This window comes from Haemorhous mexicanus, chromosome 1 (assembly GCF_027477595.1).
Source record: "Haemorhous mexicanus isolate bHaeMex1 chromosome 1, bHaeMex1.pri, whole genome shotgun sequence".
Taxonomy (NCBI): domain Eukaryota; kingdom Metazoa; phylum Chordata; class Aves; order Passeriformes; family Fringillidae; genus Haemorhous; species Haemorhous mexicanus.
Window position 1 is genome coordinate 22,045,730 of NC_082341.1, and position 23,475 is coordinate 22,069,204.

Sequence of the window (23,475 nt, forward strand, 5' to 3'; positions counted from 1 at the left end):
TACATTAAGAATTTCAAATTTAATTCACCCTCACTAGTGAAGACATGCAGCAGCTGTTCTGTCTTGAGATACTGTCTACAACTGTGACCCGGTTCCTCCTCACGCTTCTTACTGTTCCTCTGGCTTCTCTTTTACATTAGGGAGCTTTCTATGTGTTTTCAAATCTTGGGATCTGTTTAAATAAATAAATAAATTAATAAATAAACCCAAATAAACTGTGGTCACACAAACCATGCAGCCACTAGATGGTGGCTCCAAACAGCAAAGGAGTGATGAGCAGATGAAGTCATTATTTGCAGAGTGGATCCTGGACATGGTTTGTCCGTGGCTTTAACATCCAAAGAGATTTTCATTTCTCTGTATTATCAAACTAGTTCACTGCAAACCTAGCATCACTGAACATACAAAAGTATCAAGGTCTTTCTTCACAGCCTCTCCGTTCTGATTGTTTCCACGCCTGTCTTATCGTAAAGTAAGGTAGACCTTACATATGGAATTTCACTTATTTCACTTATGTTCCAAATTCTCCTCAAATCAGCAAAATAATCAGTAGAAAAGATGTGAGGCAAAAACTGGAGCTGCAGGAAAAAAAAATTAACCTTTTTCCTTTGAAGTTTTAAATAAAAGAAGAAAGCATAGGATAAGAACCTATCCATGGAGACTCAAGGAATAAAGCTTTTGAGCTTTTGGCTGACAAGAAGAGCTCGTGTCCATGGTCTGCTAGGCTCATGCAAAAAGCCCAAATGAGGGCTTTTATTTGTCTCCCTTATTTATGTAGTTTCAGCATCAAAAATGTGAATAATATAAACATGACTTAATAAGCAATTTTAAAGCCTTTTGGTGGCAAATATCCTCCTGTGTTTTCTGATGGAGGTCAGGGTGAATGACTCTCAGAGCAATCAGACCTGTATTTGTTACAGATGAAAACATACTTTATTTTTGTTGGCAATAAGTTCCAGAAGGTTTAATATAGGGAAAGATCATAGCAGGATATTATATCCAAGAAGGTGGCACCAATCTGACTCTGACAGCCATCACTTTGCATGCTTTTGTAGAAAATTATCAGGCATCTCCACTTCCAACAGATAATGTGATTCAAAACAATATCTGCAGCTTTCAGTAATTCAAATGCAAATGTGAAGCTGCTGCATTTTGAAATAAAATTGGTTCAAAGATGGTTGGCTATGTCATTCCACAGTTGGCTTAAAATAAATTAATAATATGTCACAGTTGCATACCATTATTTTTTATTACTTTCTTAAATACATCCATAAAATTTTACAGTGCCTGTTGAACAATACCCACCATTTTCCCCATTCCTTAGTAAGTGATTCTGAGTGACAGCACCTCCATCTTGTGGTAAACTGCAGAAACAGAACTTCTTTAATGCTATCTGTAATAAAGTACCTCTGAAAACACTATGGTAATGTAGATCTATCCAGATTGGATCATGGTTCCAGGTTCTTCCGGGAGTTCAATGTGATTTCTCTTTACCTCCATGTGGCATGCCATGTGGGACAGTCCTCCTTGTCCATGCAGAAACCCTGTTTCTTACAGGAAATAGCAGGGGAAGTTGTCCTCCCTAAGGAATGAGGGAGGTACTGCCCCTTCTGTGGAGGGAGAACTAATGCTTTCAATGAGTAGCTGTAATTAGGCATTGAAAAATTTCAATTCTATGAATACCTGATACAGAGTAAACTTCCAATTACTCTAATTCTGATGCAATGGTAAAGGATTTGTTTCCTGAAGGTATAATATCAAAGCAGTTTTCCACTGCCATAGTCGACCATGAGTGTGAACAAGGATGCGCGTGTAGTGTCTGCATTTTAGGTTTAAAGTAATTTGGAAAAATCTAATCTGAAAAGAGAAATTATTTTTAAGTTCAAGAACAGATACTTTACAACTGTCCAAAACCTAGCTTATCACTGGTCCTGTCTGCACTTTTGAAAGCCACTGAACACAGTTCAAATACTTGCACTGGGCTATTTGATGAAAATATACTCTGTTTTGTTTCCATTGCTTTTTCTGTCTTTCCATCACTAAGATGTTTGTGCTATGAATGCAGAAAGTGAGACATTTAGCAGGCAAGTCAGCTGGATGCCAAAAGTGAAGTTCTTCCCACTTCACACTGAGCCATCCCAGCAGTGCCCTGTTTTATAGGACAGCTCCAGATCATTAGTGTCATCATACCCAGTGCCCTCACTCTTCACTCTCTCATTCTGCCCAGTGTGCTGCAGTACTGTAACTGCCTTGGATTTACCGCAGTACATTAAATTCCTGCTTATTTTGGGAAGTTCAGAACTAGGCACAGTACTCAGTGTGGTCTCACAAGAGAAGAATAGATGGAATTAATCACATCCATTGACCTGTTGCCCACAATCCTATTTGGAAAGGAGTATGTTGGTACTCTTCATTGCCACAGGGACACACTGCTGACTCCATTCCTCCTTCCTCCCAAGGATCTCTAGGTCTTTTTCTGCAGAGCTTTTTTTCAGCCTTTTGGTTTCCGGTCTGTGTGGTTGGATGGGATTACTGTGTACTGGCTGCTTTTGTCATTGGTGAGCTTCGTAGGATTTCTGTCAGATTCTGTTTTCGGTCTGTAAAAGCCACTTAAATGGTAATTCTAACCAGTATTCACAGAAGGAGTAGCACATCATTTGGACCAAAAAATTGTAGCTGCATATTAATTTAAGAACATAAAAACTTCTGTGCTGTGATGTCCAATATTTTATCTCTGGCCATGGTCATCAGAGAAAACCATCATAAATGAAGCAAATTTTAAATTATCTGTGCTCTTCTATGAAATACTGTCTCTACCAAATCAGTAGTATAGGAACCTCTTAATTTGATATGTACATTTCAACCTTTTCTCTTCAATAACAGGAAAAGAACTGACCTATATTTTTTGCTGACATACCTCATTATTTCAAAATGGTGGATGATAATGGATTGAACAAAGAAATTTTCTTATTGTTGAATTTAAGCTTGCTTCCTCAAAATGTTTTTGTTACACTTCTTTGTACTGAGAAATTGGAAAAATTAATCCCCATTTCAGCTCATGCACCATTCATGCTTCTCCAGTACGAGCCCATTTCCCTTTTGCTTTTAGAGGAGAATGTGTTGAGATGTTTTCTGTTTTCTTCTTCAATGCTTTCCTTGCAGCTTCTAACATCAGACTGGTATTTTTGACTGTTGCTGCGCAATGAGCTGGCATTTTTGTACAGCCCTATCCAAGAGCTTTAACTTTTCTTCCTGATGTGACAACAGGTGATGGCCGCGGCGCTGACCTTGGCCCAGCCAGGTAACGACAACCATGGGGACGTGACAGATCCACTCACAAGCTCCACAAATCCCAGCTACCAGCAGTGGTTCAGCACAGGAACAAAAGGCAGCAGCACTGGTCTTGGGGTGAAGCAGGGGTGGCTTTATTTCACGCCCAGCACCCAAGACAGTGATCCAAGACTTGGAGACCCAAGACAAGGATTTGAGGCAAACAAGAGCTTTTATAACATACTCTTGGGAGGAGGGGTTTAAGGTAGCAAGCCAATAGAGTTATGGTTGAGGAGGGGTTGAAGGAGGGACATTTTACACTTGAACCAATAAGGAAGCAATAGGGAGGAACTTAACTTGGGTAAACCAATAGGGTTCTAAAAGACACAGGATAGACAGGGAATTTTCCAGAAGAGAGGGAGGTTCCCCATCCTCCAATGGGGAGGATTGACATTCAGTGGGAAGCAGGGACAAGAGGGATTGACAACTGGAGAGACTGGGGATTAACACTTGGTAGGGAGTGGCTGGGTGACAAAGAGATTGACATCAAACCAAACTGAATAACAATGAGGGAGCACATCTAATTTTAGAAACACAAGATACAAAATGAGGAGCCTGTGCCATTCCGACAGGGGAAGGACAAAGCAGGGGGACTCCTAAACCCACAAATCAAACAGTGAACAAAACCACAAATTAAGCAGTGAACCTGTCGAACAAAGAAAACATACTGCAACAGGTGATCAAGCAAGATCTTGGGTGTGTACTTTATTTCCCTGGCTTTGTGTTTATTGGCACTGAGTTTCACCTGCCATTCTGCTGCCCTGTCACCTGCAGGATACTTCTGCAGCTCTCCACAGTTTGCTTTACTTTAGCTTGCTCTGAGCAAGGGAAGGGTGTGCTACAGCAAAGCCTTTATGGGCAAAAAATTAGTTTGACTGAAAGTAATTTCATTTAAAATCACAGGCTGAAAATATTTTTATCCTGAAACAGCTTCTTACTCACAGCTGCATACCATGGCCTCCCTGTATACAGTTCCTATATGAGTTTTGGCTTTGTAGAGTGATGGAATTGAAACATAACATAACCTGCCTGTTTTTCCTTCTTCTGAAGGCTGAAACCATCTTTCTTAACCTGGATTCAACCTGTTTCCAGAACCTGCTGTTGGCTTTGCTCTGTTTCTTTGTCATTAAACACATGCACGGTCTCTTGACATAGCATCGACTTCACCTGTGAGGCATCTGAGGGACACCCACAGCTGCTCCCACAGCCACAGGTGGCTGGAGCAGGGAAACTTCCATCCTTCCCTTCCTGCATTTCTACCTTGCTAGTGCTGCAGCACACTTAAGCTAAGTTCTGTTCTTAACTGACTTGAAATCCAGTTTGTGCTCCTGTAGTGGCCCTCAACTACCAGCTTTCAAAATACACATTTCTTCAGCTCTGTGCAGAGAAAGAAAAAGCCCCCAGGCTGTCATCACAGATATCTGCTACTTTACCTTGGGTTACACATTAGCAGCAGAGCTATTTACCTCCAAGAACTTCAGTCCTGCAAAGTGTTACATAAACACATTTAAATATGTAAAATATGAACATGAGAATACATGTAAAATGCCACGTGTAGAAAAGGTTATATGCACACATACAGAATAGAACAATCAGATTCAAAAGAGCAGTTTGAAACACAACAAAGAAAAAAAAAGTGTGTGTGTGTAATGAGACAGAATTTCAAAACACTTCGGTCCTTCAGTTCCTTTAATTTTAACAGGACATACAGAATGACAGAAAGAAGAAACTTGATCATTGAAGTTAATGGTGACTTTGCTATACTTTGTATGTTCTACATGGAGCCCTTTTGCATTTATTACTTCAGATTAGCACCTGAAGTATGAAATGTAAACTGCTAATATTTCCAGCTGGTTTTACACCAGTGCTACCATTTGAAAATCATAATTTAAAAAATGGTACACATTTGCTGAGTGGACTCTGGATCCCAATCTCAGCCCACCATTTTTTGATATCCACATCCAAAATGTTTAGTCAGCGCTTGGAGGAAAAAAACTGTCATGGTAAAATAAGAGTTGGTTTCCATGTTATCTCTACACCCCTTTTTTAAAAGTCAATTTACCTAAAATAAGTTTTTTATATGCATAAATGCTTAGTACATTTTGCATATCCTTCCAAAAAATGTTTATATGTTTTCTGGAAAATTGTGTGTGTCATTCAAAAAAAAAAAAAAAAAATCCCCATCTGGATGGAATTGACAAAGTATTTTATTCTCTTCCATTTTCACCTCAGGTTCAATGTTTCTTGCATTTTTAATTTTAAAAAATTAAAAATACCAACATTATCCTTTCAAATATTACTTAATCTTTCACATATGAAATATGTTTTCTCTTACAGAAGTTAGATTCTACCAAGGGGCATTAAAATGTAGCACACAAATTTTCTTGTCTTGAATTAATTCATGCTTAAGCTCTGGGTTTGCATAAATTATATCTAGAAACCATACACCACCAAATCTTTGGAGTGTTAAGTATCTGGAATTTATACGGATGTCAATGAACGTTCTTACATTCCTGTCTGCCCAGAGAAGGATCAGGCCATCAGTTTGGAAGCCACGATCACTTACTGCACTTTTTGCCACATTTCACATTTCTGCTCTGGGTTTACATATTTGTTTCTATTGTATTTCACTCTCAAAAACAGAAGGTGTGAAGGAAAGAGCATTGGTGAGGATCACAGGAAGAAAAGCAAAAATATTGATTGTTTTTCTCTCATTTACTTAAAAGGCACTGCTTTGGTATTATTCAGCAGTCTTTGGCTCGCTTCCCCCTTATAATGGTGTCTGTTTCCCATTGTTAAAGATTCTTCATCCAGGCTAGTCTATTATTTCTGGAATTTGTAGAAAGGTTAGTGAGTCTCTAGAGTTGTGATTATTTTTTCTAGGTGACATTTATTGATCTCATTACCTTCATGCTCATATTTCAAAAAACTTTTTTTACATTTTGTTACCATTTCAAAGATGACAGAAATGCTGCAGTGCTCACTGTATTAGAACTGTATGTAATTAAAATTTGTACTCTGTGTTTCATCAGAAATTCATTGCCAAACCTCAGCATGTGTTGTTTACAAATTAGATTGTTATAATTAGAACACCAAATGACTGCAAAAATAGAGACTGAATTTATATTTGAAACAAACATCTATTTTACTTTCGCACAGAAAACTCTGACATTTTTGTCCATAAGCAAGTTGCTAGATACCATTGTTTGGAGAAATCAGATGACATCCATACCTCTGCAGGTGCCAGCAAGAGACAGTTTAGGAGATACCATGGCAGAAGAAGGACATACCATGGCAGAAGAAGGACATGTATAATTCTTTTTCTAGATTTTTACAAAGGAGTGAACTTCACCTTTTGATTTTACTGCATATTTCCTTTCTCTGTTATTAATTATCACTGAAATCCATGTGATTACAACAGTATTAGCCATTTTATTTAAGATACAAAGAAATTTTGCTACTATTTGGATGGATTTTACAGAATTCTTGAAATATTTAAACTCATTAAGGAACAAAAATAGGCCATAACACACTCAAGAACTTCTTAATATTTATGTATTTTAGAGAAAGTATGTAGGAGTTGGTCTTAAAAAGTACTGTTGCTTCATAGATACCTAATAACATGAGGGACTGACTCCTGAGTTCCAGAGGATTCCAGCTGACAAATGCTGTCAGTTTCAAATTCCTCCTGCTCTTTTAATATAATTTTTTTAGAGCCTTTTTAAAGGTTGCCTGCTGAAGTATTAATGTGGACAGATGATGAAATACTGGAAACAGGATATATACAGAACTAACAGGGTGATCTTGTGGCAGTGCATAATAAAGACTTCCATGGAAGCATGAAGATCTGAGATACCTTAGGTAGTACAGTGGGTGTGAACAGCTCAGACTCAAGTTCTGTACTGCTTTGCTGAGGACTGCTAAATCACTTCCCTGTCACTAAGCTCCCTAAAATAATAGAATAAATTGTCACTTTGCTGAAGTGGGGAAAAAGAAAATCAGCACGGGAAATAATTTGGTATAGGTGTTGACATTTAAAGCATTTAAATATCTGTATTATTCCATTAATATCTGGAAACTAGACAGATTTATCTATCTGTAAAATAATTCATATGTAATATTAATAAAAATTTATATAAGTGTGTATATATATATATATATTAAAAACAATGTATTTTATTGCTGGCAGTTCAGCAGAACTTATATCTATTTATTTCTTAGCAAGCAGAACTTATATGTAGTTTTTATTTTTAGGAAGTTATGCAAAAGTGTTGCTTTCTCCTTTTATTTTTTTATATCTGGAATAGTTTAGTGAACTACCATGCTAAGTTGTAGTTACTTGCCACCTTCTTATTCTTATCCGAATGTATAGAGCTGCCAGATCACTGATCTTTATCCAACTTGTGTGACATCTCACAATTCCTCCTTGACCCTCTTTTCCCAAAGGCAAGTCTCTTTTACTTTGTAAAAAGCAATATGAGTTTTCCTCTTGAAAAATGTGACTTAAGAGTCCTTTGTAAACTCTACATGATCTTATGCCAATTGATAGATTAAAAAGTAACACATATGTGTTGACAGTCTCTGGATGACTTATGGCAATGTTAGCACCAGACAAAAAGGATGATAGCAACCTGCCCAGCTGGAATTGTCTGTGGACATCACTGAGGTGTTGTGTGAATTTGTACACATCAGGTCAAGCATGAAACAATGTTACTTATGGAAGTGTAAGATAAAATACTTTTGCAGACAGTACTGGGAGTAAGGAGATGTGAATGGAAATAACCACTTGATGGAAGCTGCCTGCATCATTCCTTTGCAATGAGCGTCCTCTCCTGTTTCTGGGCTGCTTCATTACTGTTGTCCTTGGGGCTCTCCTTAAATTAAATAAGTATGAGTTGGAAAAGGGATTGACAGCTGTGGTTATATTAGTTATTGAAACTAATGGATCTATGGCTGAAGCATATGCTAGCAGCCTCACTGGCTGTGGATGTCATGGTTAACTATGGAAAGTTTAGTCAGTATTTTCTATCACTTTATTTAAAAAACATTTCAAGGTATCTGTTTTTCAGTTAATATTAAATTCTGATCCCTAATAATAAAAATACAGTAACTTTACTCACCTTTTAAATTTTAAAGCCACTAGCACATACAGTCTGAACCTCAGGAGATCAGTCTGATGACCATCAACAAGCAACAGAAACCACAAATGACCTGTCTTGTGGATGTCTAGCATTTAATTAAAGTTTTGATAGGATTTAGCAGAAAGAAAATCTAACAAAACTACAAGATTGGAAATGCAAACCATATTTCTCCTTTAGAAAGAGATTGATGTATTAAATATTTATGCAAACATAGTAAATTGGCAAGTGTATGAACACACTGCTACATCTTCATCTCTTCCATATATCATCTGCCTGAAGAAAAGGATTTGCTACTAAAATAGAATTGGTGTTCTGCTATATAATTTTCATAACAGGAGCTACTTGTCATTATTCTTTCTATATCCATCTATATCCATCCTAATATAGGTGAAGATTATAGGTAACAATAAGAATAAACCAATGGATAGTGTTTCTGAATATACAATGGAACATTTATTTACATCACTGGACACATACTCTGAAGACACTGAGCTTTTGTTAATACAGGGTAATGTCCTATACATATAACTGATCTATGAATATAGGTGAATGGCATATCCAGCAACCTTCTGAAAATAATAGATTTATTGCAAATTTTAACTGACTATGAAATTAGGAGTTTTCCTGATAGCCCAGTACTAGTAATACTTAGCATTCTTCTTTATGATTGTAGTGACAGTATTGAGTAATTTTCACAACAACTCCAAAGGAAACATTATATTTTTTTTTTTGTGATAGAGAAAGTAATACAGAGGGGCTGCTGAATATCACATAAAAGGTGCATGTATCTAAGTAAAGTTAGGAGTAAGGATGAATCATGAGTGAGAATGAGATTCTTGTTCAACTGTATGACTTTCTTAAAACCAGTGGTGCATGAGCCTATAGGGAAAGTAGGGCATGATTTACTGCTCTTCCCTGATGTAGACACACACACACTTTGGTTTGACCACCATGCTGTATTTCCTGGCTGAAGAATTAATAGCAAGCTGCAGACTATAAAGTGACTGCTCAGGTCATAAGACATTCCAAAAAGCTCCATCCAAAGTAAAACAGTGTCCATTGATTCTGCACAGACTAGAGAGTAGAATAACTTAACCATCAATGCTTTAAGTGTATAAACTTTGACAGATTCAACTTCTGTGTAACAGAAACCTGCTTAGCTGAGTGATTAGAAAGACAAATATAAGTATTTAGGTTAAAACAGTCAGCCTGGGATTAAAGATGTTTGGATAAGCAGTGTTATGATTACTTCAAATGTAATAAAATAGGGAAGGACTAAAATACCCTAAATGAATTATTGAAATCAAGACAGATACTAGAAGATTTTGCTATTACTTATTTCAGGAAAAAAAATAATTGTGGTATTTTAAGATTCTGGGGAAAAAAAGAACAGAGGTTTGAAGCTGCCATTTCACCGAAAACAAAACAAAGCTTTATGCAGACCAGCTTACCTTGTATTTTTTACATTCACCAGAATGAAACTTCATAAAATGTTCCCCAAAATATGGTTCATTAAGAAAAATAAATGAAACATTCACTAAAATTTATTCATGTGATCCACAGAAATGTTGACTATTTCTAATATATGGTTCTCACTTTCAAATGATTATGACTCTTTTGAGATATTAGATTATTTATTTGAGTAGAATAACAGGACAACTAATGTAATCATACATTTAAGGTTTTTTACCATATATCAACATTCTTAACAGTTGAAAGTTTCTGAAGAAACTCTGATTTTGTCAACCTCAAAAAGTGTCACTGGTTTCAGTGGGGCAGGAGGTCACTTTTCATGTGAACCCAGAGGAATTAGCTGCAGCTATGGACCACTAGAACGGAGAGGAGTGAGAGGCTGGATGTTTGGTTTAGGGAAACAGAGTGACGGGAAATTTAGTTTAGGCTTTATAATCCAAAGATCTGCACTCATATTTCCAGGACTTAATTGACAGCTTTAAAATCTCCTTTATGTCCAAAACTGTAACGCTAATAAGACCTTTCTGTTATATCTCAGGAACCTCATTGTGTGTTTTCACACGTGAATTGTCTTGCCAAGATGTTGATTTCACCCTCTTCCTTCCCTCCCTCTCTATTGTGGGGAAGACCTGTAAAAATCACATCCGTGTTAGAGTATGTTTTTACTGCAGGGTTAATTTGGGTACTTCCACATTGGGAAACGTGTTAAGTTAGAATAATCAGACTGTGAAACAGTACTCAAGCTGTGTGTCTACACACCTTCTGTCCTTGTTTGCTTGTCAAAGTAATACTTCTAGAGGTGTAATGCCAGAAGATGCTTTGCACTCTGAATTTTCTCAAATCTGGAGGCATGGGCAAGGTTGTCTTTGCTCTTTCTAGGCACACCGAAGGGATTGTGGAAAACGTTTTGGAACTCAGGCCCTTAAGCAGATATAGCCTGTACCCACAGTGAGGAATGCTTAGGTTAGCAGCTGGCAAATCATGCTAACTGTAGTTTTTATCTACACAGCAGAGAATATCAGTTTAATGGACTAGGTGTGCCGGTGGAACTCAGATCAGGAGCAACACCTGAACTACAATTTAAATAAAATTCACAAGGCAGACAAGGTTTATGGGTATGTCTACACAGTACTGTCTAATGCTGCAAAGAAACATAGGAATTACCTATTAAAATGAATATGACTGCATTAATATAGTTCTGATGGTCAGAGAATATTTATGTCAGAACTAGCATCCTCATATCTAGGATGGATATTTAATTTAGACACCACATTGTGCAATAAGGACAATCTCCACAAAGAATAATTAGAAAATGCTTACAGAATTTTTTGGGGGGAACAATAAATGCTAAGCAATCTTTATTAATAATAAAAAAGTTTGTAAACAAGAGGATAGATGAACTAGAGAACCTTTCATTATTCTAATAATCATCTCTTAGTGACAGCGGGCCTGCTTTTCTTACTTCCTTCCATCTTGAAATGTCACTAACACTTCTGCAAAGAAAGCATAATATTCTGAAAGGTAGTATTTTACATCACTGTGCTCAGCTGAAAATTACTTTATGAGATCTAAGGTAGTGAAGGATTGGACCCAGATGAAAGTACTAATGGTTAAGGCTCATATTTCTACATGACTTGTGATGAAAGACAAGAAGGTGCTGCATCTCCAGAGACTTTGGGGACTGTTCAGGGAGTGATATAATTAATAACTAACTGTTCAATTTGACAACACTTAATCTCATTTTCTCAGGCTTGCGTCCTACAGATTATTTATAAATTAGATTGGTGGTCATAGTAACTATTCCCCTGAGTTTGCAAAGTGAAGGGAGCCCAAAATGACTTCCACTTTTCACAGCAGGGTCAATTGAGCACATCATCCTCCTCAGCAGGATAAAATGAATACAGTGCAGTCTACTCAGGGGAAAATAAATTCTGTTTTGCACAATACTAGTAAGTGGGCTGGGCAAGACTCTGTAAGTTTAAAGAGGAAAGTAGTGTCCTTTAAATATACAGCAAAGCCCTTGCACCATTTCAGCTTGTGCTGAACCTGCTCTGCAGGTGACATGGCCAGTCTGACCACATGGCTGCAACACCCCACCATGCATCTCTGGCCTTTGCACATGGCCTGGGTCCTTTGCACCCTCTCCCTCACCTTGTAACAGAGCATCAGCAGCCTCATGGAGCAAAGGACTTTTCATATCTCTTCACAACAGAAAAGGAACAGAGACCTCTATGCAAGTTGTTGAGATGAGATGTAAATTCTCATTCTGTTTCTATTCTGAGAAACAACAGCTGCATCATCGAGAAGCAAAGTTTTTGGAAGTTCATTTCATTGCCAAAGAGAAAAGGTGCTTGTCTTTACTTCCAGATACATATTCAGTGCAGAGTCAGAAAGTTAAGCTGCAGACCAAAATTCAAAGTGAAGATAATACTTTTATCTTTAACAGGCTTGCAGAGGAATTATTTCAGGAAGAACTGAAAATATATATGCCAACAAGAATAAATTTCAAGTCACTCACATAGCTGTGACTTCTGTGACTTGTAGGAGGAAATCATAAAAGCTCCTTTTCAGCACCAAATTAACAGTGGACTACTTTTTTTTTTATCAGTACAGTATCACAATTTCTCAAACTCCACTCTACAATGCAATTTCTTCCTTGAGAAAAGTCCTTCAGAGGTTTTTTAGAGGCATTGTATTACTACCAGGCTTCAAAGCCAGATCTGTACTGATTCATGGGACTGTTTAATCTATGATCCACAACACCCTTTGGCAAGGAGTCCCACAGCTCAACCACACATAATGCAAAGAGCCAAGTCCTTTCATTTATTTCACACAGCTTTTTTACCAGCTTAATTTGACCCCCATCTAAAAGTTTTTTACATGGCAAAACACTGTATGATGGTTAACATATGGACATTCTAATATATTACTTCCACCTTTGGTTATTCAAAATTCAGAATTATTATGCTTTCTTTATAGCAGTGTTAATATATTTATTAATAAAATACATAATTTATTTGATGATTTGTGTATAGGTACATATACACACATGAAATAAAACTTAATATGGTATGTGAAACACTATACAATGCTGCATACTAGGAGTGTACAACACCAAGTTACATAAACAGTCAAAAAATAACATTTGATTTGTCATGATATCTTTATCAGTTTGGTGGATTGTGTGAGATATTCCTTTTATTTTCATTAGGTTCATAGAAAAAAGCTCTTGAGAATCTAAAATTAGAATGATTGTGGAATATCAGTTTCATTCATTAACTAACTGAAAGCATATGCTTTTAGGAGATTAAGTGAAAAAATGGAAACAATTCTTATCTACAGTTTAAAGCAATCTACTTCGAAGAAATGAATGATCTGCAGGTGACTACTAAGGCTGTGTGATTTATTGATTTATTTTATTGACTTAGCAAGCAGCAGAGCAGACGTGATACTTGTGACCTGATGAGAAGAAACCGAGTCTGCACAAGTGGGTCTGAGGTACCTCGCACCTCCGTCTTGCAGAAGGGGAGAGGAACAACCTGTTCCAGCAATTTACTGGGGGAAGATTTTCAGACCTGCGATTCTGTGTAAATCACTGAGGTGGTAAATGACGCCACGCACCTAAATTCACGCGCTTTCAGGGGGGACGATGGAGATAAGTCCAGGCAGCCGGGCAGCCCCGCCGCAGTCCGGGGCCAGTCCGGGCTCCCAGCCGGCGCAGCGACGCTTCCCGGCACCGCGCCTGGATGCCGAGTGTCCGTGGCGTTCACGTCCCCTGCCCGGGACAGCCCACGGGACAGCGGAGGGGAAGGAGGGTCAGGGGATGCCGGGGACAGGTGGAAGCGCAGCCGGAGGCAGGCGGGTAAGGGAAGTTACCTGCCGACATCGAGGACGGGAAAGTTGGGCAAAGAGAAGGAGGGCGGTCAGAGCACCCCGCTGCCTTCCCCCCCTTCCCGGCCGCTCCGCCCGGGGTTGCCGGCGTTGCTCCCCTCCCAGAGGCGGCGAGGGGCAATGTCCTCCCACCCGCAGCCGCCCCCGCTCCGGCCCTACCCCTCCTCCGCCCCCCTCGCACCGCCTCCCCCCCCCCGCCGGCGGAGGTGAGGCGAGGCGCAGCGCCGACTGCGGCGGCCGTACGGGAGCAGTGGGGTGGCGGGCACCGTGCGCGGCGGCCGGCTGCATCCACCGCCCAGCCCGGCGCTGGGCACAGCCATGGGGAGCAGCCGCTGCTCCAGCTGCCGCGGAGAAACTCCCCTCCGGATGTCAGCTGCGGGTGGCCTGGTCTGAGCAGGAGGGGGAGGAGGGAGAGGAGGAAGGGCCGTAGCAGCGGACTGTGCAAGTTGCGCTCTGCCCTTCTCTCCCCGGCCCGTCTCCCACCCGCGGAGCAGCATGCGGACTGGCCTCCGCGCTATCTCAGATGTGCTCTGGCTGCCGCCGCCTTCAGTGCATCCTGCTGCTGGCAGCGCTCACCCGGGCGCTGGATGAGACGGGAGCAGGGAGATCGCTGCTGCGGTTCCGCCCGCTCCTTCATGCGGGCTTCTGCTTCGGCGGAGGTCGCACCGCCGCCGCGGAGGAGCCGGGCTGCCCTCCCACCCCGCGCCCGCCCGCCCGGGGGGCCCGCATGGCGTGCTACCTGGTCATCAGCTCCCGGCACCTCAGCAACGGGCACTACCGCGGCATCAAAGGCGTCTTCAGGGGACCGCTCTGCAAGAAGGGCGCTCGCTCGCCGGTAACTGCCACCTCCTCGCTCCCTCCCTCACTTGCCCCCCGCACGGTAGGAGCGGTGCGGGCGGATGCCCACGCTGGGGGCGGCCGGCGCGGCGCGGCTGCGGGGGGCGTGGGCCGTGGGCGCCGGCTCGGTCCCGCTCTGCGGGGCCCCGGTGTGGGCGCTGCCTCGCCGGGCGGCTCGGAAAAGTTTCTCCGTCGGCGGCTGCCTGCGAGTGGTCGCGGGGACGGGGCTGGGGGCGGTGCTGGCGTTCGGCAGTGGGGCGGGGGGGCTACGGCTTCTCTGGGATTAGCCGTGGACCGCGTCTCGGGCTCGTGCCCTGGGAGAGGTTAATTTCTGACGCTTTGGTGAGAAGTTGGAGGCTGGTAGAGGGGAAGGCGCCGTGTGGGCTCCAGGTGTCGCGGTTTAGTACCTTGTCCAAGGTTTTGACGCGGCGGAGGAGGGAAGCGATCGTTCTTGTGGATTCGTGTGCCAAAAAATGCACTCGCGAGTTTGTCTGAGGCTCGTTGTGAACTACCTGTCTAGACCGACGTCTAGGTAGAACACGCTTGAAGTTTGGGGCGGTCCTGCGGAGACTGCAGACCCGTCGAGCTACCCTAGACGGTGTCCGTGAGTCGCTAAAGGCGTGTCGTAGGCGCGAAGGGGAGACCTGTGCTGCCGGGGCCAGAGGGTGCCGGGGGGTTCCCAGGCGGCGACGATGTCCCGCTGCCTCTCCTGTGCCTCTCCGCCGTGGTTGTGGCATCGTAACCGCCTCCGTAATCGCCACCGAACTTTCCCTGTCACCGTGCTGGGTGTCGGTGTGTGACACACGGACGGGTACGGACCTGCCATCCACCCAGTCTGCCTTGCACGAGTACCACGGACCCCTTGAGCCCACTGGTGGGATTCCTTGAGCTTCGACAATGCCAGGTTGTGCCCCGCAACACACCTGGACCCTAAATACCTTATGGGAACTAAAGTTTGCTTTCTCTTTCTTGACTTGCAGTGAACAAAAATGACACATATTTCACTGTGCTTCCAAAATCCCCTCTGTGTTGTGCCCTAACATTCTGATACAGCACCTGCAAGTTCTTCCCTTGTACTGCTGTGTCTGTCGTGTGCACTGAAACACAACTGCCCCGCAGGTATCATCGATCAGTCATTGGCTGAGCTGCGTTTGTGTTCTTTGACCCATGGAGCTGATCCACTTTCCACTTTTGTGTGTGGAACCCCCTGAAATGCAGGCAGCACTTACTGAGATCTCTGTTCGAAATTAGGTCAAAAGGGAAAAAGATCTGAAAGATCTCGAAGTTCTAAAATGGGAACAAGCTTGATTGTAAATACTTCTGATTTAGTAGAATTTAAACAACTGATACTCAAGTCGAGTAGTATCAGAAGCCTGGGAAGATACTATCCTCTGAATATTATGTTCCAAATCCTTCACTTTCCAATGCCTCCACCACTGCACTGCACACCACTCATCTCCAACTAAATACTTCATGACATAAATTTGTCTGACTCCACTAACAAATCATCATTTTAAACACAGGTCCGCTAACAAATAGCCATAGTCCTGTTACTGGGAGCAATTTTTGTTAATATATAAGTAACAGAGAAGAAGACCAATGAGAATTCATGTTTCTTATTCTTTAAAGGTGTATTTTTTAAAGGATTTTGTTTTAAATTGAACCATCTAAGTCTTAAGCCAACCATCTAGGGTTTAGTGGAAAAGGGAAAAAGCTGTGAAGTTGAAAATTAATCTCAAGTCTCTTTAACTTTATAGAAATGCTCTTTCATGTGAGCTTTCCAGAGTTTGAAAAAAGTAGCAAGGGCACTTCGCATTACTTTTCACTAAGACAGAACATCTTGTTTCCTAAATTTGTATTACCAGGAGTTGCTGTTTTATATGTTATGTCCATTTCTACAGAAAGGACTGAATTTTAGCAATCCTTGGCTTTCATTTTGAATTCTTGAGGGAAAAATTTTATTTCTATACATATATATTTTTTCAAGTTTTTTCTTTGTTTTTTTCTGCCTTTTTTATTGGCAACTCTTTGAAGCTAGTCGGGCTTTTGAGGTCATAGGCTAAGCCCTTTGGGGAGGGAGTGTTGGACAGCTCATGGGAATAAAGGTGCATGATAAAGTTTTATTAATTCTGGGTAATTGTAGCTCTGTAACTTCTTCATTTATTTGATATTTTGAATTTACTATTAGTTTATATAGGCTATTTTCATATTTTGATATGGAAGTTCAGATTTTAGGAGATAAGTAAAGGATGCTCAATTGGCACTGAGGGTAATAGTTTTCTAATGAATACTGAAAGCAGTGAGTAATTTGAATGTGCCTACAAATTTATAACTTTCCAGACCATATCCTTCTTCCGTATCAGTGTGCATAAAGTTGGTAACAGTGAACAGCAAAAACCACCACCTGGATACATTTTGCATTATGGAGGTGGGAGTCATTCCTATTGAGATTTAGTATTGACTGAGGTAGTAAAATTGTTTTAAACATGCAAAAAGGCCCCACACAATGCAAACAAACTCTCCAATTATTGAGTTAAACTTGGGACCTCTTCTTATTCTTAAGAAGGAAGTCTCAGGCTAGTGGCATTTATTTGTACTCTCTGTGCTGTGCTTTTATTTAATCCCTCCTGATTATAACATTGAAAGATACGAGTTATGTCTTGCAGTTGTTTTTAAAATGTTGAATTGGAAGCAGCCTTGAAGATTTGATTTTATCATTTGTACCATTAAACAATCTTCTGTTTGTACACTATGAGTGATCTTATGCATGAATCTATGTAGCCTTTAATGGATAATGTGTACCTTTCTAAATTTAAAGTGTTCTGTATTAACAGACCATGAAATGTCAGTAGACTTAAGGCTATGCTTTAAGAAATGAGAACAGTGGTGAATATTTTAAATACCTTTATCAAATTTCATGGTTTTATGAACAAGGATTTTTTCAGTCTGGGTGTTTATGTAGTATTTATTTAGCATACTTTGCTATTATTGAACCAGAAACAATTCTGGTCCTTCTTCCTGGTTTGCAGACAGACCTTTAGCTGTAGCAGTTTGAATGAGAACAAGATATGTAGAATACAAGGATAACACACTTTGGGTATGCAATGAATTTGTCATGATGTCATAAAATCCTTCAAAAATTTTACCTTGCCTTTGCCCACTTTTACATATTGGAGAAGGGACTAGCTGTGAGTATCATGAAGTTAGTAGTGATGAATTCAGAAAGAGTGGAATTAGAAGCAGTCACCAGTGAATCCTTCCTCAGTGGAGTCTGATGGATTTACATGGGGAAGGAAATGCTGAGTTTGAACATGAGGCCAACATTACTAAGGATAATGGACAGTAAGCCAGTGAAGGAAGCTGCTCATTTTAAAGCACAGCTGATTCTGTGCTTTAAGCTTTTATATTTTATGTGAGAAGTTATATTCAGGAGCATATTATGAGCAAATTTTCTGTCTCTGAAAATTGCTGTTTAAGGAAATTCATTATGATACAGATATTACTTACACTTCAGAGTGATGATAGGATTTTTGAGTCCTGAATAGATTACATTGATCGGTGTACTGGTTTTACTTTTTGAAGTCATGATAGATAATGCTGTCAGACTCACCTGCAGCCCAGCCTGCTCAGAGATTTACTGCCATGCTTCACAAGCGTGGCAAAGCTGGCACTGAACAGGACTTGCCTGCAAAAGTTTTAAAGAAACTTCCAGGATGCAGCAGAAAATGGTACTGGGAATTCAGCAGATGGCCCCCTTGCTTCTGAATCATTTCTAAGCCAAGGATGTTATTAGGGTACACTGTTCTTCCTGTGGCTTTTTAAGATAAGATACAAACAAAGTCTCGTTTACTACTCAGTATTTAAAGATCCCTTTGTATTTTGAAGGAAATAGAAGGCTCAGAATACCCAGTGCCTTAGCCAATTTCTGACTTGGCTGATTATTTTTCTTCCGTTGTTCCCTGCAGCTTCAGCTGAATACAGTATTTTTCAGGTACTTCTCTAAGCTGTTTTCAAATAAAACTGTCAAGCAGCTGCTCCGTTGCACTCGGTGCTTGCCCGAGTTCTTTGGGTTGTTGGGGGCAGGAAAGGCTTTTCTGTTACACAGAGTTACCTTTAAAACAGCACAGCTCTCACCCCATGTCCAGAGGCTGCTCCAGCAGTTCTAATTAAGTACATTGCAGGTACCTGAAAATAATGATGGTTTAGTTGATACTGAGCCATAAGCAAGCTGTTTTAGCACTAAAGCAAATACAACCAGGGCTGAGTAGCACCTTAGCACTCTCTGAAGCAGACAACAACACAAGGCACTTGGAAACTTTAAAAACCTAAGTGAGCCTGAGGACTGAGTGACTGTAAATAGAGAACAGGAGGGACACGGCATGGGCAGCTGTCTCTGTCTGCCTGAGATCAATGCTAGAAACACAGGCATAACCATGTCAGCCACAAAGTGACAGTATTGTGTTTGCCACTAGCCAGTGGCAAACACGTGCCAAGCACAGTTGTCAGAAAGCAATTTAAAGGCTAGACATGGTGCGTACCATGTGAAATATGGTTTAGGTGACAGCAGGTTAAAGGAGGAGCCACCATATACCTGGGTGATTACTGGAAGACCAAATAACTTGTGCATTTCTGACTGCATCCTTTAGCACTCTGACTGCACTCTCAACAGCACTGAAAGCAGAGAGGAAGGGTATGCTGGAGCAGTACAAGGAAAATGCATGAAGAGTAAAATTTAAGTTAGGAAATAGAGTCTTAAGGGGCTGCTAATAAACCAGCAACTCTAATAAATAGTCCTACAAAAGAAAAGGGGGGAAAAAACCTCAACTGCACTAACAGAATTTTGTGGAGAGAAAACAAGGGAGAAATGGTAAAGACGATGGAAAACTGTACTTTCACTTTTCTGTGCCAAAAGTCTCTGGCAGCTGCCTCCAGCAAAAGTGGCTGCCTGCCAGGGGGGGATTCTGTGCACTCTTCTGAAGGCTTGGAGCTGGCTTACAGAGGTATCTGCCTTACACAAACCAAGGGCAGGCACTCCTGCTAACTGTTTCTGATCTCATTGATTCCTGGCACTTTGTGTCTCAGAGTGGGCTGAGTGTGTTTCCTACCAACCCTCCTGCCTCCACTGTGCTGGAGAATATGAGCATTCCTGCAGCCCACACTCCACCTTACAGTGACCTTATTTCCTGATTTCACAGTTCCTATTATGGTGCTTTTTGTGCAATTCTGCAACATGTGAGAGGCAGAAAGAACTTTCAGAAAATGGGAATGTGCTTTTTGCCACATGTAGCCTTGCTGCTCATGCCTTGTATTAAACCTTGTTTTTGTGGAATCTATCACTTCTGAGCAATTTTGATTCTAATTCAGTGAGTGGGTAGCACTTTGTATATAGCATTGCAATTAAATTTAATCATCTTCAACCAATTTCTGCTGGGCCCATTTCCTTCACCCACAATTAGCAATAATGTTAAACAGGTGCTTTATGTCTGACAGCACCTTTCCAGCAGTCTAATATTTTTATTGGTCCCTCAATTGAGTTCGTAAACCCAGATCAATTTCTCTGTTATTTTGCATTTGGCAATGCTTGTTTGTCCATTAGTTCCAGAATTATTGCCATAACATCCATTTACATTCTCACTTTCAGTTCATATGCATTTTACTCACCCAGAGCAGTTTAGTGGGTTTTCTTATTTTATTTTATTTTTTTTTTAATTCTGAACTGCATACAGATTTGAAAATGAATGTAGAGAACTAGTGATTGAGAAACAGGTGCTTCCTTGAGCTACCCAAGCTCTAAGCATTGAAGGCTGATCCTCTGCCTGTTCAGCCCTGTTTTCTGGACTCTTGCCCACATGTGCTGTCCATGGTATGCACTTGCCTGGCTTTGCTGGGGAGGATTCTCCAGTTCCTTCCTCTGTCTAAATGAATGCTTTGTTTTGATCAGTTTACAACTAAATAAACTGAGTAACTTCAGTTATGCAAATGCTTGCATGTGAGATTAGATTCTTTGAAAAGAAAACTGTGGTTAAAAAAAACTCATCATCTGAATCTACTTATTCGCTACCAAAGTTTGGAAAAGTCCCCTGTAAAAAGCACCTAAATGGAAAAGAAAAAGAAAGCTTTTAAAGGCTGGACAGAATGTAGGCATTTTCCCCTGCTTGAGTTTTTCTGGTGGACTGTATAGCCTTGGGCTGCAAGGCTTGGGGCTTTTTAATTTGGGCATTTTTTTTGTGTTCTTTTTGTGTTGGGTTTTTTTGGTTGTTTTTATAGGTTCTTTTGTTTAGGTTTTTTTGTTTGGTTGGTTGGTTTTGGTTTTTTGAAGTTTCTTGTTAGTTTAGCTTGGTTTGGGTTTTTTGTTGTTTGTTTTGTTCTGTTTTGGGGTTTTTTTTTTGTTTTTTATTGCATTTAAAATGAAGAAACTTTGATAAGTTTTTCTATTATGTCACAACTGATCACTTTAGAAGACTCAATCATTACCTGCAAATTTAATTTTACTCACTTGTCCTAGGGAATAAGTTGACTTTTCTGTGGAAAAAAAAAAAAAAACATTCAAAAGGATTTTTATCTGCCTGCTGAAGTGCTTTTATTTTAAAATGCCAATGTGCTACACAGTGAGAGGTTTAGTTTTACTTCTTTATGTGTCTATCCACGAAAAACAGTGTATCACACTTGTTACAAAACAGAGCAGAAGCTGTAGATCCTCTTTTAGAATTCAAGAGTTAGGATCTCACTATCTAAGTTTTGTACACCTACCATGGTAAAAAAAATGGATTAAGAATAACTTACATAAAATATCTAATTAAATTTATTACAACATCAAGTTAATGTTAAAGAGAAGAATAGATGCATGCATGCACTTGCAGGAACCAGAATTCCCAGCATAACATTCAGTAAGTACCATTAAAATCCAGTTTGACCCTCCCAAGAATTAAGCAGTGCTCACTGGAGAATTAGCTATTTTGTAAACATGTGTGCATGCAGCAGTCTATGCATATAAACATATCTGAATAGTAATAAGAAGACCCTTTAAAAGAGCTGTTTAGCATCCACACTGACAGTAGTAAGCATTGTTTTTCAAAGATTCAACCTGCCCTGCTCTTAGCCTTTGAACCTCCCAAACTCTGAATGAAGAGTATTAAAATGATTTATGTTGATAATCTGCATGGGTGATAAGGCTACTGCAATATTAGAGCCAGATATCTAAATTTCAGTCCTGGATTTCTGTATTTTGTGTGGGCACACGTCACTGCTTGTCTTGTACAATCAACTGCAGGACTCAAGTATCAAGATTAGTCATGGGGTAGGTAGACATACCTGAAGATGCTCTTCACTGTGCAGAATGTATTGTTCTGTGCCCAGTCATAAGGTACTTTAATGACAGGTTTTTCTTTTTTCTTTTTTCTTTTTTAAATACTAGACTAAATTTATGTGCATACTAGATAAGATGTAAACATCATCAAAATTTTGTCCCAGTTTCATAGTTATGCATAATGATAATTGGCAAGCTGGTTCAAGTAAAGAAATAGAACTATAGCTGGGGGATTGCATGCAGCTCTGAAACAATTCATACATTAATCAACTCTAGTTGATATCAATTTTTCAATTGATGTTTTCCCTGGAACACATTCTCAAACAGATTTAGTGCTTTTGTGTCAACAGAAATATTCTATCAATATTCTGCTCAGACTGAACTGGAGAGCTGTATTGGGTGTCTTTGAGATCATTCTCAGTTGTAATCAGCTGTAAATCTGCAGCCCTCATTTCCAACTTAGACTGCAACATGTGAGGAAGGCTTGGGAAACTAGATTAGAAAGTGTAAGAAGAGAGTTCCCTAAAAAACACCCTTTGATAGCCAAATATTTTCTAGATTATATTTTGGGGTTAAAATTATAAATGAAATCTGTATGAATACTATGATCAGAGGGTTTGTTAGAAATGCAAGTTATTATAGTTATTAAGGTGTTCTAAGTATTTTTTCAAAGAAAAGTTTTCATATTCAGATATTTGTAACTCTAATTTTATTAGCCTTATGGGTTCCAGAAGTAACCAGTACAAATTGTTCATCTACACCAATCTTCATTTTTCTGTGCTAATCATTACATTTTCAGTTTAAGTATGACTTCTGTGAGGTGTGTAAACTCATGACCATGGATTTTATAGGGAGGTCTAAGAAGAAGCAGCATGTGTATATTTATGCCACCCTTTGTTCGACACCGAAAAACCCAGTTATGATCTTGATGTAATGAGCCTGCCCTCGAGCAGTCTTTGATTGCAAGAAGCTTCAGGTGATGCATTGCAGGTTGGCAGAGAATGACTCTGCAGGATCCTTGCATCAGTTGCTTGGTGAATGTTGTGGTCCAAATGCTGGCTGAGGCGAGTGGTCGGTGGACTGGATGATAACAAGGATTCCTCAGCCTGGGAAAGGCTCTGCTGACTTCCACATCCTGCACTGGTGGCTCCTCTGTGCCAGGAGGAATTACAGTTTAGGAACACAATATCCAGGATTCTCACAACCCACGTGGCCTCAGGTCTGTGCCAAACAGCAGCTGAGGCACTGAGGTGTCTCGACATGGGAGTGGCTGCCTGGTCTGATGGACAGAGATCAGAATCTGTCACACAGCTATTGAGGACTAGCTCAGGAAAAGAAACTAAAAACATCATTCTGTAGGTCCCCATAGGGAGCAAACTCGCAAGGTGATGTGCATGCAAGTAGTTTGTGTGTACCAAATCATAAATAAACATCCCATAAATGCCACTGAGTACATATGCAGCTTCTCCAAGCTGTCTGAAAGCTTAACTGCTGTCT

At 40.3% G+C, this 23,475-nt stretch overlaps 1 protein-coding gene across 1 annotated transcript in view; it reads left to right on the plus strand.

Moving 5' to 3' along the window:
* Window positions 1-14,521: 14,521 nt before the first annotated feature.
* The window catches only part of ZNF804B (zinc finger protein 804B), a 223,255-nt gene continuing 214,301 nt past the window's right edge, over window positions 14,522-23,475 (plus strand). The window contains exon 1 of the mRNA XM_059842797.1: window positions 14,522-14,670. Coding sequence (XP_059698780.1) covers window positions 14,563-14,670 — 108 coding nt within the window. The 5' untranslated portion in view covers window positions 14,522-14,562. The remainder of the gene's footprint in view (window positions 14,671-23,475) is intronic.